Consider the following 20,140-nt stretch of genomic DNA (forward strand, 5'->3'; position numbering starts at 1 on the left):
CTTATAAAGCCATATATTCCATAGTTTACGTTTTACAAACAGGTGAAGCCTAACAAGATTCTTTTTTTGGTTTATGGCATAGGTTTTTTTTTGTTTTTTTTTTTAAAAATCAAAATATGCACGTTTTATATGAGCAATATGTAACTTTTCTTACACAGGAATAGAATCCTTCAATTTACTATTAACTATTTCTTTGTCCATAGCCGCGGAGGTCACCTCCTCCATGGGGCACATGATGCCGTACTCCTCACAGCCGTTCTCCTGCACCAGAGGATCCGTCTTGTGAGGGTCAAACATTATATTATTTGGCGTCACCAGGAGAACACCACTGACCGTTCCCTAAAGGGTAGGAGAAAAAAATAAAGACAAGTTAAAAAGGTAAAGGCCATTTCTTGAATTGAAGGCAAAGTATTGAACCAAGTGAAAAACTGGAGGAAGAGCAGAGATCCGAAGAGAATGACGTATTTACCATCATAAAAAAATTAAAATTTGTTGTTTTTTTTTTTTTTTTAATTTGTTGCAGGCCCTTAAACTCCTGAAGATCGGTGGTGGTCCAGGAACTGGGACCCCCACAGCCTTGTAAAACCAGTGCCTGAGCCCAGCGGTGTGCTGGCTCCTTACTCCACTGCTAAACCCCATTACATTGTAGAGAATAGAGGACTTCTCTATGGACTGATCAACAAGGAGGGAGAATAGTGGAATAACACAAGATAAGAGACTACAATAGAAGTAACAGCTCGCCGCTACAGACAATAAAACATTCTCTGCACAGCTAAAGGTGGCTTTACACACTGCAACATCGCAAACGACATTGCTGTAACGTCACCGGTTTTGTGACGTTACAGCGACCTCCCCAGCGACATTGCAGTGTGTGAAACACATCAGCGACCTGGCCCCTGCTGTTAAGTTGCTGATCGCTACAAATTGTTCAGGACCATTCTTTGGTCCTTTGTTTCCCGCTGTGCAGCATGATCGCTAGAAAGTCTCAGTGTGTAAAGGGGACTTTACAGCGACTTTGTTAGCGACTTCCCTTTCAAAAAGCTGCTTTACAACGTCCCCAATGACTAGCTAGGTCGCTCTGCAGGTCCGGATCGCTGCTGCGTCGTTGGCCAGGTCTGCCTGTTTGACAGCTCACCAGCGACTCACCAGAGACTTTGTAGCGATCCCGGCCAGGTTGGGATCGCTGGTGGGATCGCTGAAAGTCTCAGTGTGTAAAGGGGCCTTAAGTGATCAAATCAGATCAAAAGGGATCTCTACACAATAAGCTGATCTCTGAGGCCTCTTGGGGTTTGCCCAAAAAAAAAAAAAATAGAAAAAATACAGGGTTATTTGAGAAAGATTGTGCCCGCCCTGACCCCAGATTGTATGCGTCACTGCAGCTCCACTCTATTTACTGCAATTGGGCAAAGCTGCAATACCAGGCACAACCTGTGGTAAGGGGTGGCGCCATGTATAAAATAACGGTAGCCATATTTTTCTAAGTTTGGACCACCCCTTCTACACTTTCTCCTTATGTGCATTTCACAAAAGGTAAGTCAGTCAATAAAATGTCCATATGGCCCATCAGGGTATACAGACATCCTGGAGTTGCAGTCCATCTCTACTAACCAGTGTAGAAAATTAAATCTATGAGCGGATACTGGTTGGGTTATGTTCACACACTGGGGGTTTTTTTTGTTTTTTTTTTTCCACGCAACCGCTCCCTACACAATGCTTCACCCTCTCCTCCTGGCAATCTGAACCCAGCGGCTTCTTGTGAGCGCCATGACTGAGCATGCGCAGCGTCACCACAAGCCTTTGGCAGGTCACACAGCTCACGCCCGAATTCACTGGGTTCAGAAGCATCTGCGGATTCAGAGTCCCAGAAGGAGACTACGGACAGCTCAGGCCGCCAATCAGCGAGCTCAGCTTGCAAAGCTCAGCCGTTTGCTATGGTGCTGTCGAGAGCAGCAGCGATTGGGCTTTTCTCCTCCTACACGGCCCAGCACAGTTTTATAAAGCTCATCTGATGACCAATTTGTAATCGTCACAGACTCACCGACACTTTCCTAGGTCAGCGATGCCAAAGTACATACAGGCAAGCTACTGTGAAATGGCAAGAAAAAAAAGCATGCTGGGAAGTGAGGGAAAGGAAGTTCTAGCACCTACAGTGCTTCCAGAATGCTCATTAAGAGATCCTGCCTACTCGAAAAGAGAAGATGACAAAATCCAACCAGCTCTGGACACAGACTAGTATGTGCCTTGTTGTAGAAGAGGACGACAGAAAGACCAGGCTTGTCATCTGGTTCTGGATGACATAAGAAGTGCTGCAGCAGCTCCTCACCTTCCCATCGGTTATGTACTTGCAATTGATTTTCAAGAACTTCTCGGTGAAGGCTTCTTCTTCTTCCGATGTGGAGGACACCACCCTAGATGGCCGAATGCAAGAAAAGGCTGGAGAGGACGTGGACTCTTTATGGCGACTGGGATCATGGTCCTAAAAAAAACGTTTCAAACATTAATATCATGACTGCTGCGACCCAAGGAACACCTGACCGAGAAAGGAGCGATACAAAAACTGGAGACCACCCTGTCCCCACTGTGTTTCGGGGTCATGGAAAAATCCTGCAGATTTACAACATTGAGTAGAAATCATAAATTACAAAAGACTATTCTCCTGGTGATTAGTTCAGTTTTTGAATGGGGAATTTGTCTGCGGCCTCTTTCACACGTCCGTGAAAATCACGCACGTTTTTTTACGGTGTGTATTTTCCTCCGTGTGCCGTTTTTATTGCACATGTGTTCTCCGTGTGTTATCCGTGATAACACATGGAGAACGGAAACTTTGTGCTCACCTGTCCCTGGCGTCACTGTCTGTGGTGCTGATCTTCGGTCTCCGGTCCTGCCGACTCCCCACTGCTGCTGCTTCCGGCCGCAGTGAAGTGAATATACAATGAGCATAATGAGCGGGGGTCAGCAGCAAGTGACAGCAGCGGCAGAGACAGCAGGGCTGGAGAAGGCAAGATTTTTTTTTTTTTTTTTAAAGACACGTTTGTTTTCTCCGGTGTGTGTCACATGGAACACCTCCGTGTGGTCCGTTTGCGTTCCGTGTGACACCCGTGATACCGGAGAAAAACGGACATGTCTACGTGTGGAGCACATGGACACACGTATGCTCCACACGTACACACGGTGTATGGCAGAATACGCACGTGAGCGTAGACCCATTGATTTTAATGGGTCTACGTGTTCCCGTGTCTCCGGGACGTGAGAAAATGGACCAAACACGTACCGGAGACATGGACGTGTGAAGGAGGCCTTACTGCAGACAGTAAAGAGGGGGGGGAGGATCCTGCTGCAGTTACTTGAAATCACACAGTGCGGCCTCATTTAGAGGTCAGCTGTTCTCGTACGGGTGCTCTGGTCTATGGGGTGGCTCACCAAAATTATTTTGTGTCGCAGCTCAAAGAGTAGAGATAAAAGGAGCTGCATGGATGTTTCTCTGTGTAATGCAGCTTTGATCAGGCCACCTGCCACACAAACCTTTCAGCATTTTGCACAAAAAAAATAAAAAATAAAATACAATCCCTTTCCATCACATCTTTACTTACTGCACTTTTTTCAAATTCCACTTCTGATGATGTTGGAGACAGAGGGCTGATGGGGCTGATGGATGGAGAGCTCTCCACGCTGGAAATGTAGTCTGGATCCGGTACATATAAAAGCTAAGAAAATGGAATTATTAGACTTTCTCCACCACAAAACTGCACCCTGTGGTCACAAAAGTACATCAAAAAGCACATGCAGTTTTTTTTAGTTTGTTTTTGTTTGTTTGGTTTTTTTTAACACCAATGGGTGAAAAATGAATTGACATGCTGCAGCTTTGTGGTCAATATAAAAAGGTACAGTCTAAAGAAAGAAGGGAGAAAAAAAAAAACACACACAACAATGTGCGCACAGCAAGTCTGAAATCTCAGACTTTGCTGGGAGAAGGAAAAGTGTGCAGTTTAGTCACCGCAAAGCTGCACCAAAAACTGCAGTGTGTGCATGGGGCCTACAGCAGATTGCCGATCAAATCCGGATTTATTGGCTAAGAGCGCACACCGCATTTTTCTTAAGGCTGTGCCCACGGGACTATGTAACCACAGATTTTGCCGCAGAAAACCTGCGGATTAAGGCTACATGCGCACGCTGCATCATTTTGTGTTCACAAACTGCAGCCAAAACTGCACCTAGTCAGAGAGCCTGGAAATGTCACAAAAAATGCTTGTAATTGTAGGTGCGTTTTTCACAACCTGCGTTTTTGCTGCGTTTTTGTGACAAATGTTGACAAAAACGCAGGAAGAATGAACATGCTGCATTTTTTTGTCACAACCCTTTGACAAATAAAACGCTAACAAATAAACTGCAATGTGCACAGAGCAAATATGGCTTCTCAGACTTTGCTGGGAAGTCAGATGTCAGAAAGTTCTGACAACAAAACTGCAGCCAAAAACGCAGCGCGTGCATGTAGCCTTATCTGGATTTTCTAGATAAATCCGCAGGTTTTAGCACGTACAGACACTCCCCATATTATCCTATGGGACATGGGGAGTGCTGTGTCCATGCTGCGGTATGTGCGGCTGTGGAATATGCTGTGGATGTCCCGCAGCCGCATATAAAACTGCATGTCAATTATTTCTGCGGAATTACCTGCGGAAATCCCGGCCCTCCACTATGGAGATAGATAGAGGCCAAGACTTCCGCAGGTAAGTCGCACGAATGTCCGCAGGCTTACCACAGATATTTTACTGGAATCCCGCAGCAATGTATAACTGCGGATTCCAAGGAGCTTCTGCGGGAAGCCTGCGTATATATCCACAGGCACATAGCCGTGGGCACATAGCCTAAGAAGAGCTGCTTCAGGAAAACACTAGCAGTGGTTTTCTTCATTTTTGCGGCGGCCCGGACGACTCTCTCTCTTTGCTGCAAGTACAGAGAGTAGACCCCTCCCCAACCTCCCGAAAAATGAGCAGCACTTTTAAAACATGTCATGGTTTCCCAACCTGGATAGGAAGCAGGGATTTTACATTGCTGTACATTATGTACATGTTATGATGCTCATTTGCGGCGCTTTTGTTTTGGCCAGAATCCATCTGATAAAGAAGACATAATGTGCACAAAGCCTTAAGCAGCGCTCATCGGAGTGTGCTACAAACATCACAAATAATAGATCCTAGTCCGTCAAATATTTTTGTAGATATTTTGTAACCAGAAACACATGGCACGTACCTGTCCAGGTACGACGGCTCTGGAGAAAAGCTTATTCAGCTGCACTAGCTCATTGGGCGTCGTATCAAACTTTAGAGCGATGCTATTTAAGGAATCTCTGGACTCAACCTACAGGAGGAGAACAAGAAACCAGACGTCAGCAGCTTTCCTCATCACAGTCAGGTACAAGCAAAGCATAACAAAAAAAAATAAAAAGAAGAAGGAAGAACTCCGCCGATAACCCGACTGAAGGACGGAGAGCCCGGCCGGGAGATCGGCTGAGAAACTCCGAAGAGAAGGTTTGTTTTAATGAAGAGGAGAAGATTGAATATTATTATCAATCAGACGTCTCTGGGGCTGATCAGCTTAAAAGGAGTTCTCGAGAAAATAATAATAAAAAAAAAATACATTAAATGCCTTCATACTTAGAGCTGCTCGTTTCAACTAGGGATCATTTAATTGGTTAATTAAAATAGTGGCGCTGGCACACAGTAGGAAGGGGTCATATATCGGGACTTGTAGAGCAATGGCTGTCCGTGACCAGAGACCTCTGCAGAGTTATAACCAGATTACTGCAGGATTTGTGCCCCCATGCCCTGTGACATCTACCTATAGCGGCCGCCCTGCAGATGTCCCCGACCAGCGACAGCACCATGTCAGAGTGTCCGATTCATGCGGCCAATGGACCATACAATCATTCGGACATATATATAATAAAAAAAAAAAAAAAAAAGACTGAACTCAAAATCCATCCAGCTACCATAATTGACAGCTCCTCAGGGTCCCTCCTCCCTGCTGTGGTGACGTCACACTGTTGTGTACAAGCCGCAGCTGTCACTCAGGTTGGAGACTGAATAAACTGTCTTGTGATCTACACTTCTAAAACGCTCAACTTTTAGGGTATGTTCACACACAGCATTTTTTAATTATTTTTTTGCCCCACCTGAAAAATGCAGGATACGGCCAGATTACCACAGCAAATGTACATGCACATGTTTTAGATGGGCTGTTATCTCAATGGTGTAAACACTGCAGTAAAAACATTGAAAGGACCGACATTGGGACGTACGTCCAGAGTCAGATCCCTGTGACCCAGAGCCCGCATCTATCCTGTATAAAATTAGTTTAACAGCATTTACCAATTTGGGTTAGAGAAGAAAAAAAAAAAAAATAAAATAAAATTATAATCATTAAGATTTTCACACAGTAAGTACAACAGCCTCCTCTGACAGGCTACAATTTAATTCCCTCATCAGTAGGGCTTTGGAGTGTGGGCGGGGGTTTAACAGGTTCAGCTGCAAATATCCATGTCTGCCTCCACTAATATTTCAATAATTAGTCGCTAATGATTACACTGGCTGGCTAAACCAATATGTAAAGGGGAACCGCGCCGCTAACTGTTGGAGAGTTCCAAATACTAATAATGTCAGCTTTCACTATAGATGACTAAAATTTAATAAATTACAATAAATATTCTTTTTTGTACAGTTTTGTCTGAGTCGACATTTTATATTTATATATATTATATTCTACTAACTACCACACAAATGGCACAATGCCATAATAGCAAAACAATACTAATACGCACTAAAACCCACAATTCAGGGGAAGAAACAACGGGGCATTGGTGGAGCAGGATGACGGGTGACAGAGGAGGGAGAGGGGACACTGAGGGAAGGGAAAGCGGGAAGAAAGGGGACTGAGGGGCTGATGACAAGACCGAGCACCGCCACCAAAATATTTAAACCCAGTGAGGTGTGCTCCCACCCCCCCGTGTCTGCTAGCCTCGTGATAGGACGTTACCATTCGGGCATGTGCATCCCCACTCACACAGGGCAACATGATTATATCGCTGCAGACATCCGGACCCCCGCAGGCAGCGGCTCCTGACTGAACAAAGGATCGCTCTGGTCCCTTGTTGTGACAGCCTGTGGACATCTTCTGACATGATAATTAACCCATGTCAGAAGATTACCTCTTATTTGATAAACATTTGTCCATCTTCTTTGAGGACACACATGTAAATATAAATCCATATCTACCCAAGTTTCATTGGGACACTTCCCTCTACCGGAGGAGACCAGAGAACCCGGAGGAAACCCTCCCAAACATGAGAACAACATGCAAACTCCTTACAGATCTTGTCCTTGATTGGATTGAAACGCAGGACCCCCAACACTGCAAAGAAACAATGCTAATCACTGAGCCATTGTGCTAATCACTGAGCCACCTTTTTGCAAGTAATACATAACATATTTCTAAAGAGCAGAGAGGTCCTTTAAACACCTGACCACGGGGGTCCTCTTTTCATTGAGGAACACAATGTGAAAGGGGGTTTCGCCAAAACCCTTTCCTGGAACATTCAGGGGCTCCATTTGTATGGATGAAGTTTCTCTATAGTTGGTGGCTTTGGAAGGCTTGTGTCCTGAACGTCAAGCCAGGTGTAGTGATAAATGCCATAGAAAATCATGAAACAGGGGGATGAACGATTAGAATCTGGGCCAGGCTGCCGGTCAGAAAGTGACGGAACTGTATCATTAATGAAGAGCGAGTTTTGAAATACTCGGACTTGCGATACTTGTAACGAGCACTGTCCAATACTCGCGCATGCATTCCGAATAGGGTGTGCAATGCAAGTCAATGGGGAAAACTAGCAATGTAACGAGTAACCTGAATGCCGCACTATTTGCTACTCACACAAATAGTGCAGCATTCGGGTTACTTGTTACACTGCGAGTATCCCCCCCCCCCCCCCCCCCCCCGTCTGGTTAGGTGACAGCGCCTGATGCTACAGGGGACCAATCCGGCTTTTTAAACCCTTTGTGACACTAATCTACCCTCCTCTCCTTTTTAAACCTTTTGGTTGGGGACAGTTTCTAGTTTGGTGTTGGTCTACCTTCCTCCCCTTGTTCTATGCCCCAATTAGTCCATAGTTTTGTTTTGTGGCTTTCCGGGTCATGGAGATGTAGTTTATAAAGGGATCATTTTGGAATGCATTCAATATTTGGATATTTTATTTATTTATTTATTTTTTTATTTTTGCATTTAGGGGAGGTAAGGTGTCAGAAACCGCAATTCTGTACAAAATGGGTTAAAAAGATGCGGCAATCTCAAATATGCTTCTTTTTTTCCCCCTCCTTCCCTCATGAGATTGCTGGATGGTGGAGAAACTTTTAGCCTAAATTTTACCAAGGACCTGTTGCCAGTGGCCATTTTTTGTACTTATTTTATTGCCTCTACTCCCAAGTAATCACTTGTGTTTTTTGTTTGTTTTTTATCCATCATGTGTATTACACTCCGTGTATGTATATTATGTTATCTCTTCTAAAAGATTTGTTAAGATGCCATTCCTTTTCTCTTGTCTTATACCTTGTTATGACTTAAAAAATTTAAATAAAGAATTTATAATAAAAAAAAAGAAAAAAAAAAAAAAAAAAAAAAAAGGTACCGCAGATATGGGTCTTCTTTCTTAGTACTATAATTTATGACAGGGTTTCCCAAACTCCAGTCCTCATGGCCCCCAACAAGTCATGATTTCAGGATTTCCTTACTATTGACCAGGTGATGGAATCATTATCAAGGCATCACCTGTGCTATATTAAGGAAATCCTGAAAACACAACCTGTTGGGGGTCACGAGGACTGGAGTTTGGGAACCACTGGTTTATGAGGTTTACCTAGGGGGCATGACTGGTCAGCTAATAAAGCAGGGCAGGCCAAATATACGCCCCAAGGGAACCCAGTGAACCAGGCCCCCTGAGTAGAAACCATAAACATTATAAACTTTTAGCACTAAGAAAAAAAAAAAAAAAAAATTTATGGATCTGTAGAATGGGGTTTTATATATATTAGTATAAAAACAAAAAAAACTTGGAGGGAACTGCAGAAATAAAATACGGGCAAAAACTGTCCACTTTTCACCTGGCTACAACTAATTGTTGGCCTGAAGGAAAAAAAAATAATAATAATATTATTAATAATAATAAAATATTTTTTTTTTTTACCTTCAGGCCAGCAAAAAAAAAAAAAAAAAATCTACATAAGAAATATATATATATAATTATTATTATTATTATTATTATTATTATTATAATTATTAAATAGATCGGGTTTCTATATCTTTGTAATATACTTTCTATATTTAAAAAACAAAAAAAAATTTCTTAACTACAAATTTTTAAAGCCCCACTCCAGTGTCTTTTTGTATACAATTCCCCGCTGGAGTGGTGCTTTAAGTATAAGGCTATGTGCACACGCTGCGTTTTTTGACGCTGCGTTTTTGTGCGTTTTTGGCCGCTAAAAACGCACAAAAACGCACCTGCGTCGAAAAAACGCGGCAAAAAACGCACGCGTTTTGCCGCGATTTGGTGCGTTTTTTTGCTGCATTTTGCTCACTGCGTCCTTATGCGTTTTTTATCAGTGAACATAAAAAAAAAGGTCTGATGTCATTTCCTTCTTCAATGTGTTCTTCATTCTCCACTAGTGTATGCAGAAGAGCAGACAGCTGCAGAACTACAAGGCTCAGCATCCTCGATCCAATAGTGTATGCAGGACAGCAGACAGCAGCTGTCGAACTACAAGGCTCAGCATCCTCCATCCAATAGTGTATGCAGGAGAGCAGACAGCAGCTGTCGAACTACAAGGCTCAGCATCCTCCTTCCAGGACTGTATGCAGGATTTCTTTGCCCCCCCCCCCCAAAAAAAAAAATGACGTGGGCTTCGCCATATTTTTGTATGCTAGCCGGGTACAGCAGGCAGGTACGGGCTGCCCCCAACCCCCAGCTGCCTATTTGTACCCGGCTGGGAACCAAAAATATAGGGAAGCACTTTTTTTTTTTAAATTATTTCATGAATTTCATGAAATAATTTAAAAAAAAAAAAAATGACGTGGGCTTCGCCCAATTTTTGAGTCCAGCCGGGTACAACTAGGCAGCTGGGGATTGGAATCCACAGTGCAGGGTGCCCATGCTTTCTGGGCACCCCCGCTGTGAATTGCAGTCCCGCAGCCACCCCAGAAATAAGAATTATTCTTACCGATAATTCGGTTTCTAGGACCTTCCACGACAGCATAGGATGGGAGGTTGTCTCTCCACGCCCTAATTGGGACAGGAAGTTCAAGAGGTTTAAAAGGACCCTCCCACAGCCAGTGTCTTACAAAGAATCCATAGCATATGAGAAGTACTACACATTCAGGAATACATGAATACATAGGGGAGGGAATTACCTGCTGTCGTGGAAGGTCCTAGAAACCGAATTATCGGTAAGAATAATTCTTATTTCTCTAGTCCCTTCCACGACAGCATAGGAGGAATACCAAAGAATTGATACCTAGGGGGGGACCACAGCCTGCAGGACTTTCCTGCCAAAAGGCCAAATCCCTGTTGGAATCCAGATCCAGACGATAATGCTTCGTGAAGGTATGGAGCGAAGACCACGTAGCCGCCTTGCAGATCTGCTCAGGGGAGGCCCCTGCCCGTTCGGCCCAGGAGGCAGAGGTAGCCCTGGTGGAGTGCGCCGTGAATCCAGTAGGTGGAGAGAGATGCTGAGCGATGTATGCATCTCTAATTGCTCGCACAATCCAGTTGGCGACTGTACTCTTAGCCACCTTCTTGCCCTTATTGCGGCCAAAGGGCTGGATGAACAGGTTAGAATCAAGGCGCCAAGAAGCAGTAACCTCTAGGTAGTGCAACACTATCCGACGGACATCCAAAGAATGAAACACTTCCTCACCCGGAGTCCGAGGATTCTGACAGAAGGAAGGCAGGACGATGGACTGCGAACGGTGAAAATCCGAAACCACCTTGGGAAGGAAGGAAGGGTCCAGCTGGAAAACAATGCTGTCATCTCTGATGGTCAGGTAAGGTTCCCTAACAGACAAAGCCTGAAGTTCGCCGACTCTGCGAGCAGATGTAATAGCCACAAGAAAAGCAGTCTTGTGAGAAAGGGAACGAATGGTACAAGAGCACAGAGGTTCAAACGGAGACTGAGATAGTCCTGTAAGGACCACATTGAGATCCCAGCAAGGCGTCAGGACCCTCCGACGTGGACAGAGTCTACTAGCGGACACAAAGAACCGACGGATCCAACGATGATCTGCCAGAGCCGTGTCAAAGACTGCACTGAGTGCTGACACCTGAACTTTCAGGGTGCTAGGCCTAAGACCTAAGTCTAAACCACTTTGGAGAAAGTCCAGAATCTGCGCAATATTAGGCCGAAGAGGGTCAGGAGGCCGAGAACCACACCAGGAGGAAAATCTCTTCCAGATTTTGTTGTATATACTATTAGTCACAGGTTTACGGTTCTTCTGCAGCGTAGCCACAACTTTGTCAGAAAGCCCTTGGGCCTTCAGTGCCCGGGCCTCAGAAGCCAGGCAGCCAAGTTGAGTTTCTGAGTAGCCGGATGGAAAATCGGACCCTGTGACAGTAAGCTGGGGTCCGAACCTAAGAGGACTGGGCCGTCGATTCCTAGCGTCATGACCAGGCTGTACCAACTCCTCCGGGGCCACAGAGGGGCTACCAGTATAGTTGGGACCCCCTCGTCTCTGATCTTCCTCAGGGCCCGTGCGAGAAGAGGAAGAGGGGGGGAACGCGTAAGCGAGGCGAAAGGACCAACTGTGGCAGAAAGCGTCTACCCCCAAAGCCTCGTCCCTTGGGTTCAGGGAGAAATATGTTGCGACCTTGCGATTCCCTGCTGAGGCAAAGAGGTCCACCTCTGGTGCACCCCACCTTGCCACTAGAGAGCAGAACACTGCCTGATCCAGGCTCCATTCCCCTGGATGAACATCCCGACGACTCAGGAAATCCGCCTGAAGATTGAGGGAGCCCTTCAGATGGACCGCAGAAAGGGAGAGCAGAGATTGTTCTGCCCATTGAAAGATTCGGGAGGATACCGACTTCAGGGCGCCTGAGCGTGTACTGCCCTGATGGCGGAGATGTGCCACTGTTGTGACATTGTCTGAATATACCAGGACGTGAGAGTCCCGGACGAGGTCCTGAGCCGCAAGGAGGGCTTCCCTGACTGCCCTGAGCTCCCGGTAGTTGGAGGATTGGGAGCTGACGTAAGGACTCCAGACCCCTTGAAATGGGGAATTTGCCACCATTGCCCCCCATCCACGTAGGCTGGCATCTGTGGTCAGTGTAACCAGGGGTTTCTGAGTCCAGGCAACCCCCACCTGCAGGTTGGCGGGACTCAGCCACCAGAGAAGGGATGAGGAGACGGACTCCGAGAGGCGAAACCTTCTGTTTAGGGATGACGGGAGTCTGTCCCAATGTGCCAGGATATGATCCTGGAGACACCGAGAATGGGCCTGAGCCCACCTGACCGAGGGGATGCAGGATGTCATGGAACCCAGGGTTGACATAGCCGCTCGAAGCGTTGGGCGAGCCTGCCTGCGGAGCTTTGAGATTTTGGATAACAGAGCTATCCTGTGGCCCTCTGGGAGAAAGGATGCCTGTCTGTCGGAGTCCAGCAGCACTCCGAGAAACTGCCGAGTGGAGGAGGGGGTTAACTGTGATTTTTTGAGATTGGGAATCCATCCCAGACCGAAGGATTCCCAAAGACCTCTCCACATGGCTCCGGAGGGTTGGAGCAGACGGAGCCATGAGAAGAAAGTCGTCCAGATACGGAACTAGACAGATACCCTGCAATCTTATGAAGGCGACCACCTCTGCCATGATCTTGGAAAAGATCCTTGGAGCTGAGGAGATCCCGAAGGGAAGTACATTGAATTGGAAATGAAGTACTTCTTCCCCGTGAAGCACCGCAAACCTGAGGTATTGTCTGTGTCCCGGATGGACGGGTACATGGAAGTAGGCATCTTTCAGATCGATAGAGGCCATCTGGTGGTGTAGACCTATCAGGGGAATAGCTGATTTCACCGACTCCATCTTGAACCGCCGGTACCTGACCTGACGGTTTAGACTTTTTAAATTGATAATTATACGGACGTCGCCGGATGGCTTCTTGACCAGGAAGAGACGGGAGTAGTGTCCTACCCCTTCTTCCCGACTCGGGACTGGGGAAACGACCCCCGAGTGCACTAACTCTAAAATCTTTGTGTACAACAGAGTCTGTGAACCCGGTGATGCCAGCGCAGTGACTCGGAGACCCGGAAGAGGGGGGGAAAGGAATTCTATGAGAAGACCGTCCGAGATGATCTTCAGAACCCATTGGCAAGAGGTTATGGACTGCCACTGGGTAAGAAACGCTGAGAGTCTTCCCCCCACCCGGGCCGAGTCACTGCTTGTCCAGCTGAGGACGTTGCTGATGTGGAGGGATGAGGATGTTTCTCCCTCTACCTTTGGGATAGCTCCACCTGCCTGCCTTCCCTTTCCCTCTGGGCTGGGAGGCCTGAGGCATCGAGGGACGAAAGGACCGCTTCCTGGTAGGTCTAGGATCGGGCAAGGCCTTACGATCAGTCGCCTTGTCCAGGATATCATCCAGGGCAGGTCCAAACACCAAATCCCCTTTAAAAGGAAGGGAACAAAGCCTCATTTTAGAGGTGGAGTCTCCACTCCAGGCCTTAAGCCAGAGGGCACGTCGGGCAGAGTTAGAAAGCACCGAGGTCCTGGCTGCCAGGCGGACAGATTCCACCGAGGTATCTGCCAGAAAACAGGTAGCCTTCCTAAGCAAGGGAAGGGATTCCAGTAATTCCTCCCTAGGGGTCCCTTGGGAAATATGAGCCTCCAACTGGTCTAACCACCGTTTGCTTAGCTACCCTAGCCACCTGAACGTCTACTCTTGGGATCTCCCAATGTAGTCCCGAAGGTTCCAGAGGAAACCGGCGCCTAAGGTCACTCCGTACCCGCCTCTCAGGACATTCCCATTCCTGAGAGACAATATCCAATATATTGGCATGAACTGGGAATCCCAACTGTTTGACTGACTTCAGGCCAGCAAACAGTTCGTCCTGGATTGAAGGAAGAGACTGCACTTCCTCTAAACCCATAGTGCTCCGAACTGCCTCAATAAGATCCCCCAACTCTTCTGAGTGAAAAAGAAAGGACTGGTCAGACCCCCCAGATGGAAATCCTTCATCAGGACCCTCAGAGGTGGAATCCGCGTCCTCCTGATCAGAAGGGGTCGACTGGAGTCTCCTCTTTTTTGGAGGAGAGGGTCCAGTAGCAGGGCCAGGAGCAGGGCCAGGAACAGGGCCAGGAACAGGGCCAGGGACAGGGCCAGGAACAGGGCCAGGAACAGGGAGAGAAGCCAGTGAGGCCCTAATCTCCTGTTTCATCATGGACCGCAACTCATCTATCAGAGATGGTTGTTCGGCCCTAATAACCTGGTCCGTACATTGCTGGCAAAGCTTTTTATCCCATACTGGAGGGAGCTTCTTTACACAGATGGGACATTTTTTAATTTTGTCCACTCTGTCAGGTCTATCAGGCTTATCTGACTTGTCAGTTTTTTCTGACTTCTCAGGCTTCTCTGATTTCTCATTTCTGTCAGTTTTCTTGGTGGCCTTGTCCTCCTAGAAAACACAGAGCAGAGAGCCATAAATCAACTGATGAGACCTATGTCCGAGGGACCATTCCCCTCCATACTCACAGTAGCAGGGGGCACACTGGGTTCTGCAGAGGCAGCTGCAGCGGAAGACATGACAGGGAGCACGGTCTTACCATGATCTGATGTCTTCGTGGCAGCCCTTATGGACAAGGGCCTGCCTCCCCAGTGACGGTGCACGTTTCCCCGCCTCCCGCATCCGGTCCTGGGCAGGTCGAGTCACAGTCGGCGTGCCTCCACGCTGCCTCCGCAAACCGGAAGCGCTCGACCGGAAGTCCCGCCTCCGGGAGCACTTCCGGATCGCTCCGGCAGCGTGCATGCGGGAAGCGGCCGGCGGCTCAGGGAGGACGCCGGCCGGGGAGCTCAACAGCCTGCATCACCCCTCAGGAGGATCCGGAAGGCTGGAGCAGCGGTCCCCCACAGCGTGAGGGAACAGCAAGGGAGGAGCGGTGAAGGCCCGACCGATGCCGTCCGGCTGAAGGTAATAGGGGGAAAAAAATATATAAATATATATATATTATATATATATATATATATATATATATATATATATATATATATATATATATAAATATATATATATATATAAATATATATATATATATAAATATATATAATATATAAATATATATAATATATAAATATATAATAATATATAAATATATCTAATTATATATATATATATATATATATATATATATATATATATATATATATATATATATATATATATATATATATATATATATATATATATATATATATATATATATATATATATATATATATATATATATATATATATCTATTATATATATATATATATATATATATATATATATATATATATATATATATATATATATATATATATACACTGCAGTTCGCCGGCCACCACAGCATAGGAGAAAAAAACAAAACCTCTCCATGCCCCATGGGGACAGGAATGACACTGGCTGTGGGAGGTGGGAGGGTCCTTTTAAACCTCTTGAACTTCCTGTCCCAATTAGGGCGTGGAGAGACAACCTCCCATCCTATGCTGTCGTGGAAGGGACTAGAGAAAATGGCGCTTTCATAGAAGCGCCATCTTCTGGCGCTGTATCCAACTCTTCCGGCTGCCCTGGTGACGGGTGGCTCGCCGGATAATAATGGGGTTAGGGCTAGCTGTATATTATCAGCTGGCCCTAAGCCCGAAATTCATGGTGTCACGCCAATATTAGACATGGCCACCATGAATTTCTAGTAAAGATAAAAAAAAAAACACAGAAAAATATTTTTATTAGAAATAAAACACAACACAATTAGTGACTCCATCTTTATTGAAATAAACCCCCCTCCGCAGTAATCCTGGGTTAGGGTCCCGCGCCGTCCAATCCGGATCCAATATCATCTGATCGGTTTGCTGGAAGGCAAAGCGATCAGATGATGTGTCAGGATCAAGTGCCTGAATCCCATCACACATCAGCTGATTGTATAAACGCCGATTATACAATCAGCTGAAGCATCAGTGCAAAAAAAAAATAAAAAAAATAATACTCACTTATGTGCTGATTACCGGCAGCTCCTGGGGCGATGGGGCGGGAGTCTGATCCTGTCCGATCGCTGCAGCAGCTGCCGGTAATCAGGGATTAAGTCTCCTGACGCATCCGCTGATACCGGCCGGGCGCTCGTGTCACCGCGATACTTACGATCACCTGATGCGTCAGGTGACTGCATCAGGTGATCCATCGCCAGGTCCTGCATCCATCGGAGCTTTCCCGGCCGTCTGCACACAGCCGGAGCGGGGGTGGCGATACCGTGAGAGGAGATGGGAGCGGGCATGGCACCGGGAGGCTGCAGACAGGTGAGTATAACTTTTTTTTTTTTTTTTTTCTACTGTTAACTTTTGTTTTCGCAGCCGCTTCCACCTCCTGCCTGTACATGGCGCCGCACGGCAGCATACATGCCCAGGACGGGAGGTGGACGCGGCGGTGACTGTACCGGGAGGATTCACGCTTCTGTATATACTGACAGAAGGAATCCTCTTCCTGTACACGTCACTTTACTACCCACCTCCTGCGTTTATAGCTGCGTTTTTGGTCTTAGAAATGCACCAAAACGCAGCTATTTGCGTTTCTCATTGCGTCTTTCAACATCCCATTGAACTCAATGGATGAAAAGCGCAGTGAAAAACGCGGGAATAATTGACATGCTGCGTTTTTGTGGTCACCACAAAAACGCAGCTGAAAAAAAACGCTGTGTGGGGACAGCAAAAATGAAAACTCATAGACTTTGCTGGGGAAGCAAAGTCATGCAGTTTTGGAGGCCAAAAACGCACCCGAAAAACGTGCAAAAACACCGAGAAAAACGCACCGTGTGCACATAGCCTAAGTCCCCTGCCCAGTCTTATACTCACCCGCCAGCATCTTCATCTGTTTCCAGCGTTGCTCTGGTCGGTCTCCGGTGATTTGTGAGACCGGCTGATAAATTTTGATGTTGAAAGAAACTGCGTGAACAAGGTCATATGTCCGAGAACAAGATCACAGACCGTGACGTGAATCAGCGCATGTGACCGGGGAAAGGGGTTTGTTGTGCCAATATCAGTCATCTAACTGGTTCCACCTGGGCATTTAGAGGGAATCTGTCAGCAGGTTTTTGCTACCTCATTTGAGAGCAGCATGATGTAGAGACAGAGACCCTGATTCCAGGGGCATGTCAGTCATGTCTACAAGGGTAGGATTGGGAACTGAAGAGCAGGTCAGGCATGTATGGCGTCATGGCCACTTTACTACTCAAGTCAGTTTGTTCTAGTTGAGTTGATCACATTAGAAAAAGCCAGCACATCTGGAACAATTGTCATATGATGGACCTGACAAGTTCTCTTTAACGGGAGTCTGTCACAGGTTTTTGCTCCTCCCTCATAACGTTGAGACAGAGACCCCGATTCCGGCGATGTGTCACTTACTGAGCTGTTTGCTGTGATATTGCTAAAAAAAAAAATCAATGTTTTCTCTGCTGCAGATCTAGCAGTTATACAGAGGTCATGAATATGCTGGACTACCTGCAGCATGCCAAGTAGTCCTGTAATGATAAAATCACGGTGTAATCAGTAGGAGGTTATCAAAACTACACTAAGCAGCCCAGTAAGTGACACATAACTGGAATCAGTATCTCTGTCTCTATGTTATGCTGCTCTCAGATTAACCTTAGAACGCATACATGGGGCCTCGCAGACCTGCTAGATTTCTTGGTTTCTATTGTAGATTTCTATGGTTGCGCGTTCTAGGGCTAAACACTTGTGTGGTCCTGGTAAAATTCCCATTCTCCATGCAATAGATAATGCTCTCTAAATTATTTCTAACAGTAGAAGTTACTGCAACTACAACCCTATAATATATAGTAGTCTAAGGAGTAAAGTTGCTCCTTGCAGAGAGCGCCAAACCGGCAAAAAAGGGCGGCTCTTAGGCCAGCTAATGCTCTTCCAGCAACTTTAAAAAGGCACATTAATATTTTTATTAATAATAGCAAATACCTCCAATTAGAAATGTAGTAGTTCTCCTGACTAGCCATGTCACTACCTCATGTGCAGGGCATTGCAGCTTAAGTATCCATGATTACGACCACTCAGTGACAGTTATTTGTGGTGATAACCATGGATTCCGAAACTGCTGCAATGCCCTGCACATGAGGCAAGAGATATAGCTAATCAAGAGAACTATACTGTATATCTAATAGGAGGTATGTGCTAATATTAAATATGCCACCTACTACACATTGGGATAGGATGTTGGAGATGGGAATAGCCCTTTCACACTAAAACTACTGGACTCGTGACACCTACTAGAACTACATAGTGCGAAGTAGTCAAAATGACTACCGTATATACTGGCGTATAAGACAACTTTTTACCCCCTTAAAATAATGGCTACAGTGGGGGGTCGTCTTATACGCCGGATATACGGGGGGGGGTTGTGTGTGTATATATATATATGTACACTGCAGCGTCCAGGGGAGGTGGGGTCAGCAGCTCTGGAGCACAGGGGAACGCTGCGGGCTGCAGCCTTTGATCTCCTGCACCCGCTCATATAATATGCACAGCCGCTGTCCATCTCCAATGGTGCTGAAATCGCACGCAGTGAGGGGCTGGGGCAGCGATGCATATTATATGAGCCTGCGTCCCAGTGTGATCGCACATGCCCACCCCTGTGTTAGATTTGGCCCCCAGGCTGCTGCTCATTCTAAAATAAAAAAGCTTTACTTACCCCTGCAGCGTTTCTCCCCGTGTCCCTGCTTCCACTGTGATCAGGCAGAGAGCTCAGGCTGCTGTGCCGATCACATGACCACACTGAGAACCAGGAAGTGGAGGAAGAGAAGCACGGAGCCAGACAGGAGGGAGCTCAGCGCTGGAGGAGATAAGGAAAGAGGGTTTTATTTTACTATGGGCAGCAGCCTGGGGGCCATATCTGACACAGGGGGACTTGTGCGATCTATAGGGGCCATGGACAGCACTATGGGGGCGATATCTGCCACAGGGGGACTTGTGTGATCTATATAGGGGCCATGGGCATCACTATGGGCGCGATATCTAACACAGGGGGACTTGTGCGATCTATAGGGGCCATGGGCATCACTATGGGCGCGATATCTAACACAGGGGGACTTGTGCGATCTATATAGGGGCCATGGGCATCACTATGGGGGCCATATCTGACACAGGGGGACTTGTGCGATCTATAGGGGCCATGGGCATCACTATGGGGGCGATATCTAACACAGGGGGACTTGTGCGATCTATATAGGGGCCATGGGCATCACTATGGGGGCCATATCTGACACAGGGGGACTTGTGCGATCTATAGGGGCCATGGGCATCACTATGGGGGCGATATCTAACACAGGGGGACTTGTGCGATCTATATAGGGGCCATGGGCAGCACTATGGGGGCGATATCTAACACAGGGGGACTTGTGCGATCTATATAGGGGCCATGGGCAGCACTATGGGGGCCATATCTGACACAGGGGGACTTGTGCGATCTATAGGGGCCATGGGCAGCAGCATGGGGGCGTTATCTAACACGGGAACGTGTGCAATCCATAGGGGACCATAGGCAGCACAGGGGAACGTGTGCCATCACAAGGGGGCTATATTCAATATAAGGGGGCCATATCCAGATTAAGGGGGCTAATTTTAGGATGGGGGGCTATGAGGGACATATACCCTATATGATTTGTTAGAGGGACACTGGCATTATAAGATGGACCCCATTTAACATTAAAAAAAAAATTCTCTTTTCCTTCACCAAATTTGGGGGTGCGTCTTATAATCAGGTGCATCTTATAAAGCGAAAAATACGGTATATATATCATACAGCAGGGGTCGGGAACCTATGGCTCGCGAGCCAGATATGGCTCTTTTGATGGCCGTA

The 20,140-nt window shown here is 46.5% G+C and overlaps 1 protein-coding gene across 2 annotated transcripts in view; it reads right to left on the reverse strand.

Annotated features, from left to right (window-relative positions):
* OXR1 (oxidation resistance 1) overlaps positions 1 to 20,140 on the reverse strand; it is a 660,539-nt gene that overhangs the window by 108,461 nt on the left and 531,938 nt on the right. For both annotated transcript variants that reach the window (XM_075352960.1, XM_075352958.1), the window contains exons 5-8: positions 5,251 to 5,358; positions 3,591 to 3,704; positions 2,324 to 2,476; positions 155 to 339 (exon numbers count right to left, since the gene is read on the reverse strand). In XM_075352960.1, the coding sequence (XP_075209075.1) occupies positions 155 to 339; positions 2,324 to 2,476; positions 3,591 to 3,704; positions 5,251 to 5,358 (560 nt within the window). The remainder of the gene's footprint in view (positions 1 to 154; positions 340 to 2,323; positions 2,477 to 3,590; positions 3,705 to 5,250; positions 5,359 to 20,140) is intronic.

Source organism: Anomaloglossus baeobatrachus, chromosome 6, assembly GCF_048569485.1.
Source record: "Anomaloglossus baeobatrachus isolate aAnoBae1 chromosome 6, aAnoBae1.hap1, whole genome shotgun sequence".
Taxonomy (NCBI): Eukaryota; Metazoa; Chordata; class Amphibia; order Anura; family Aromobatidae; genus Anomaloglossus; species Anomaloglossus baeobatrachus.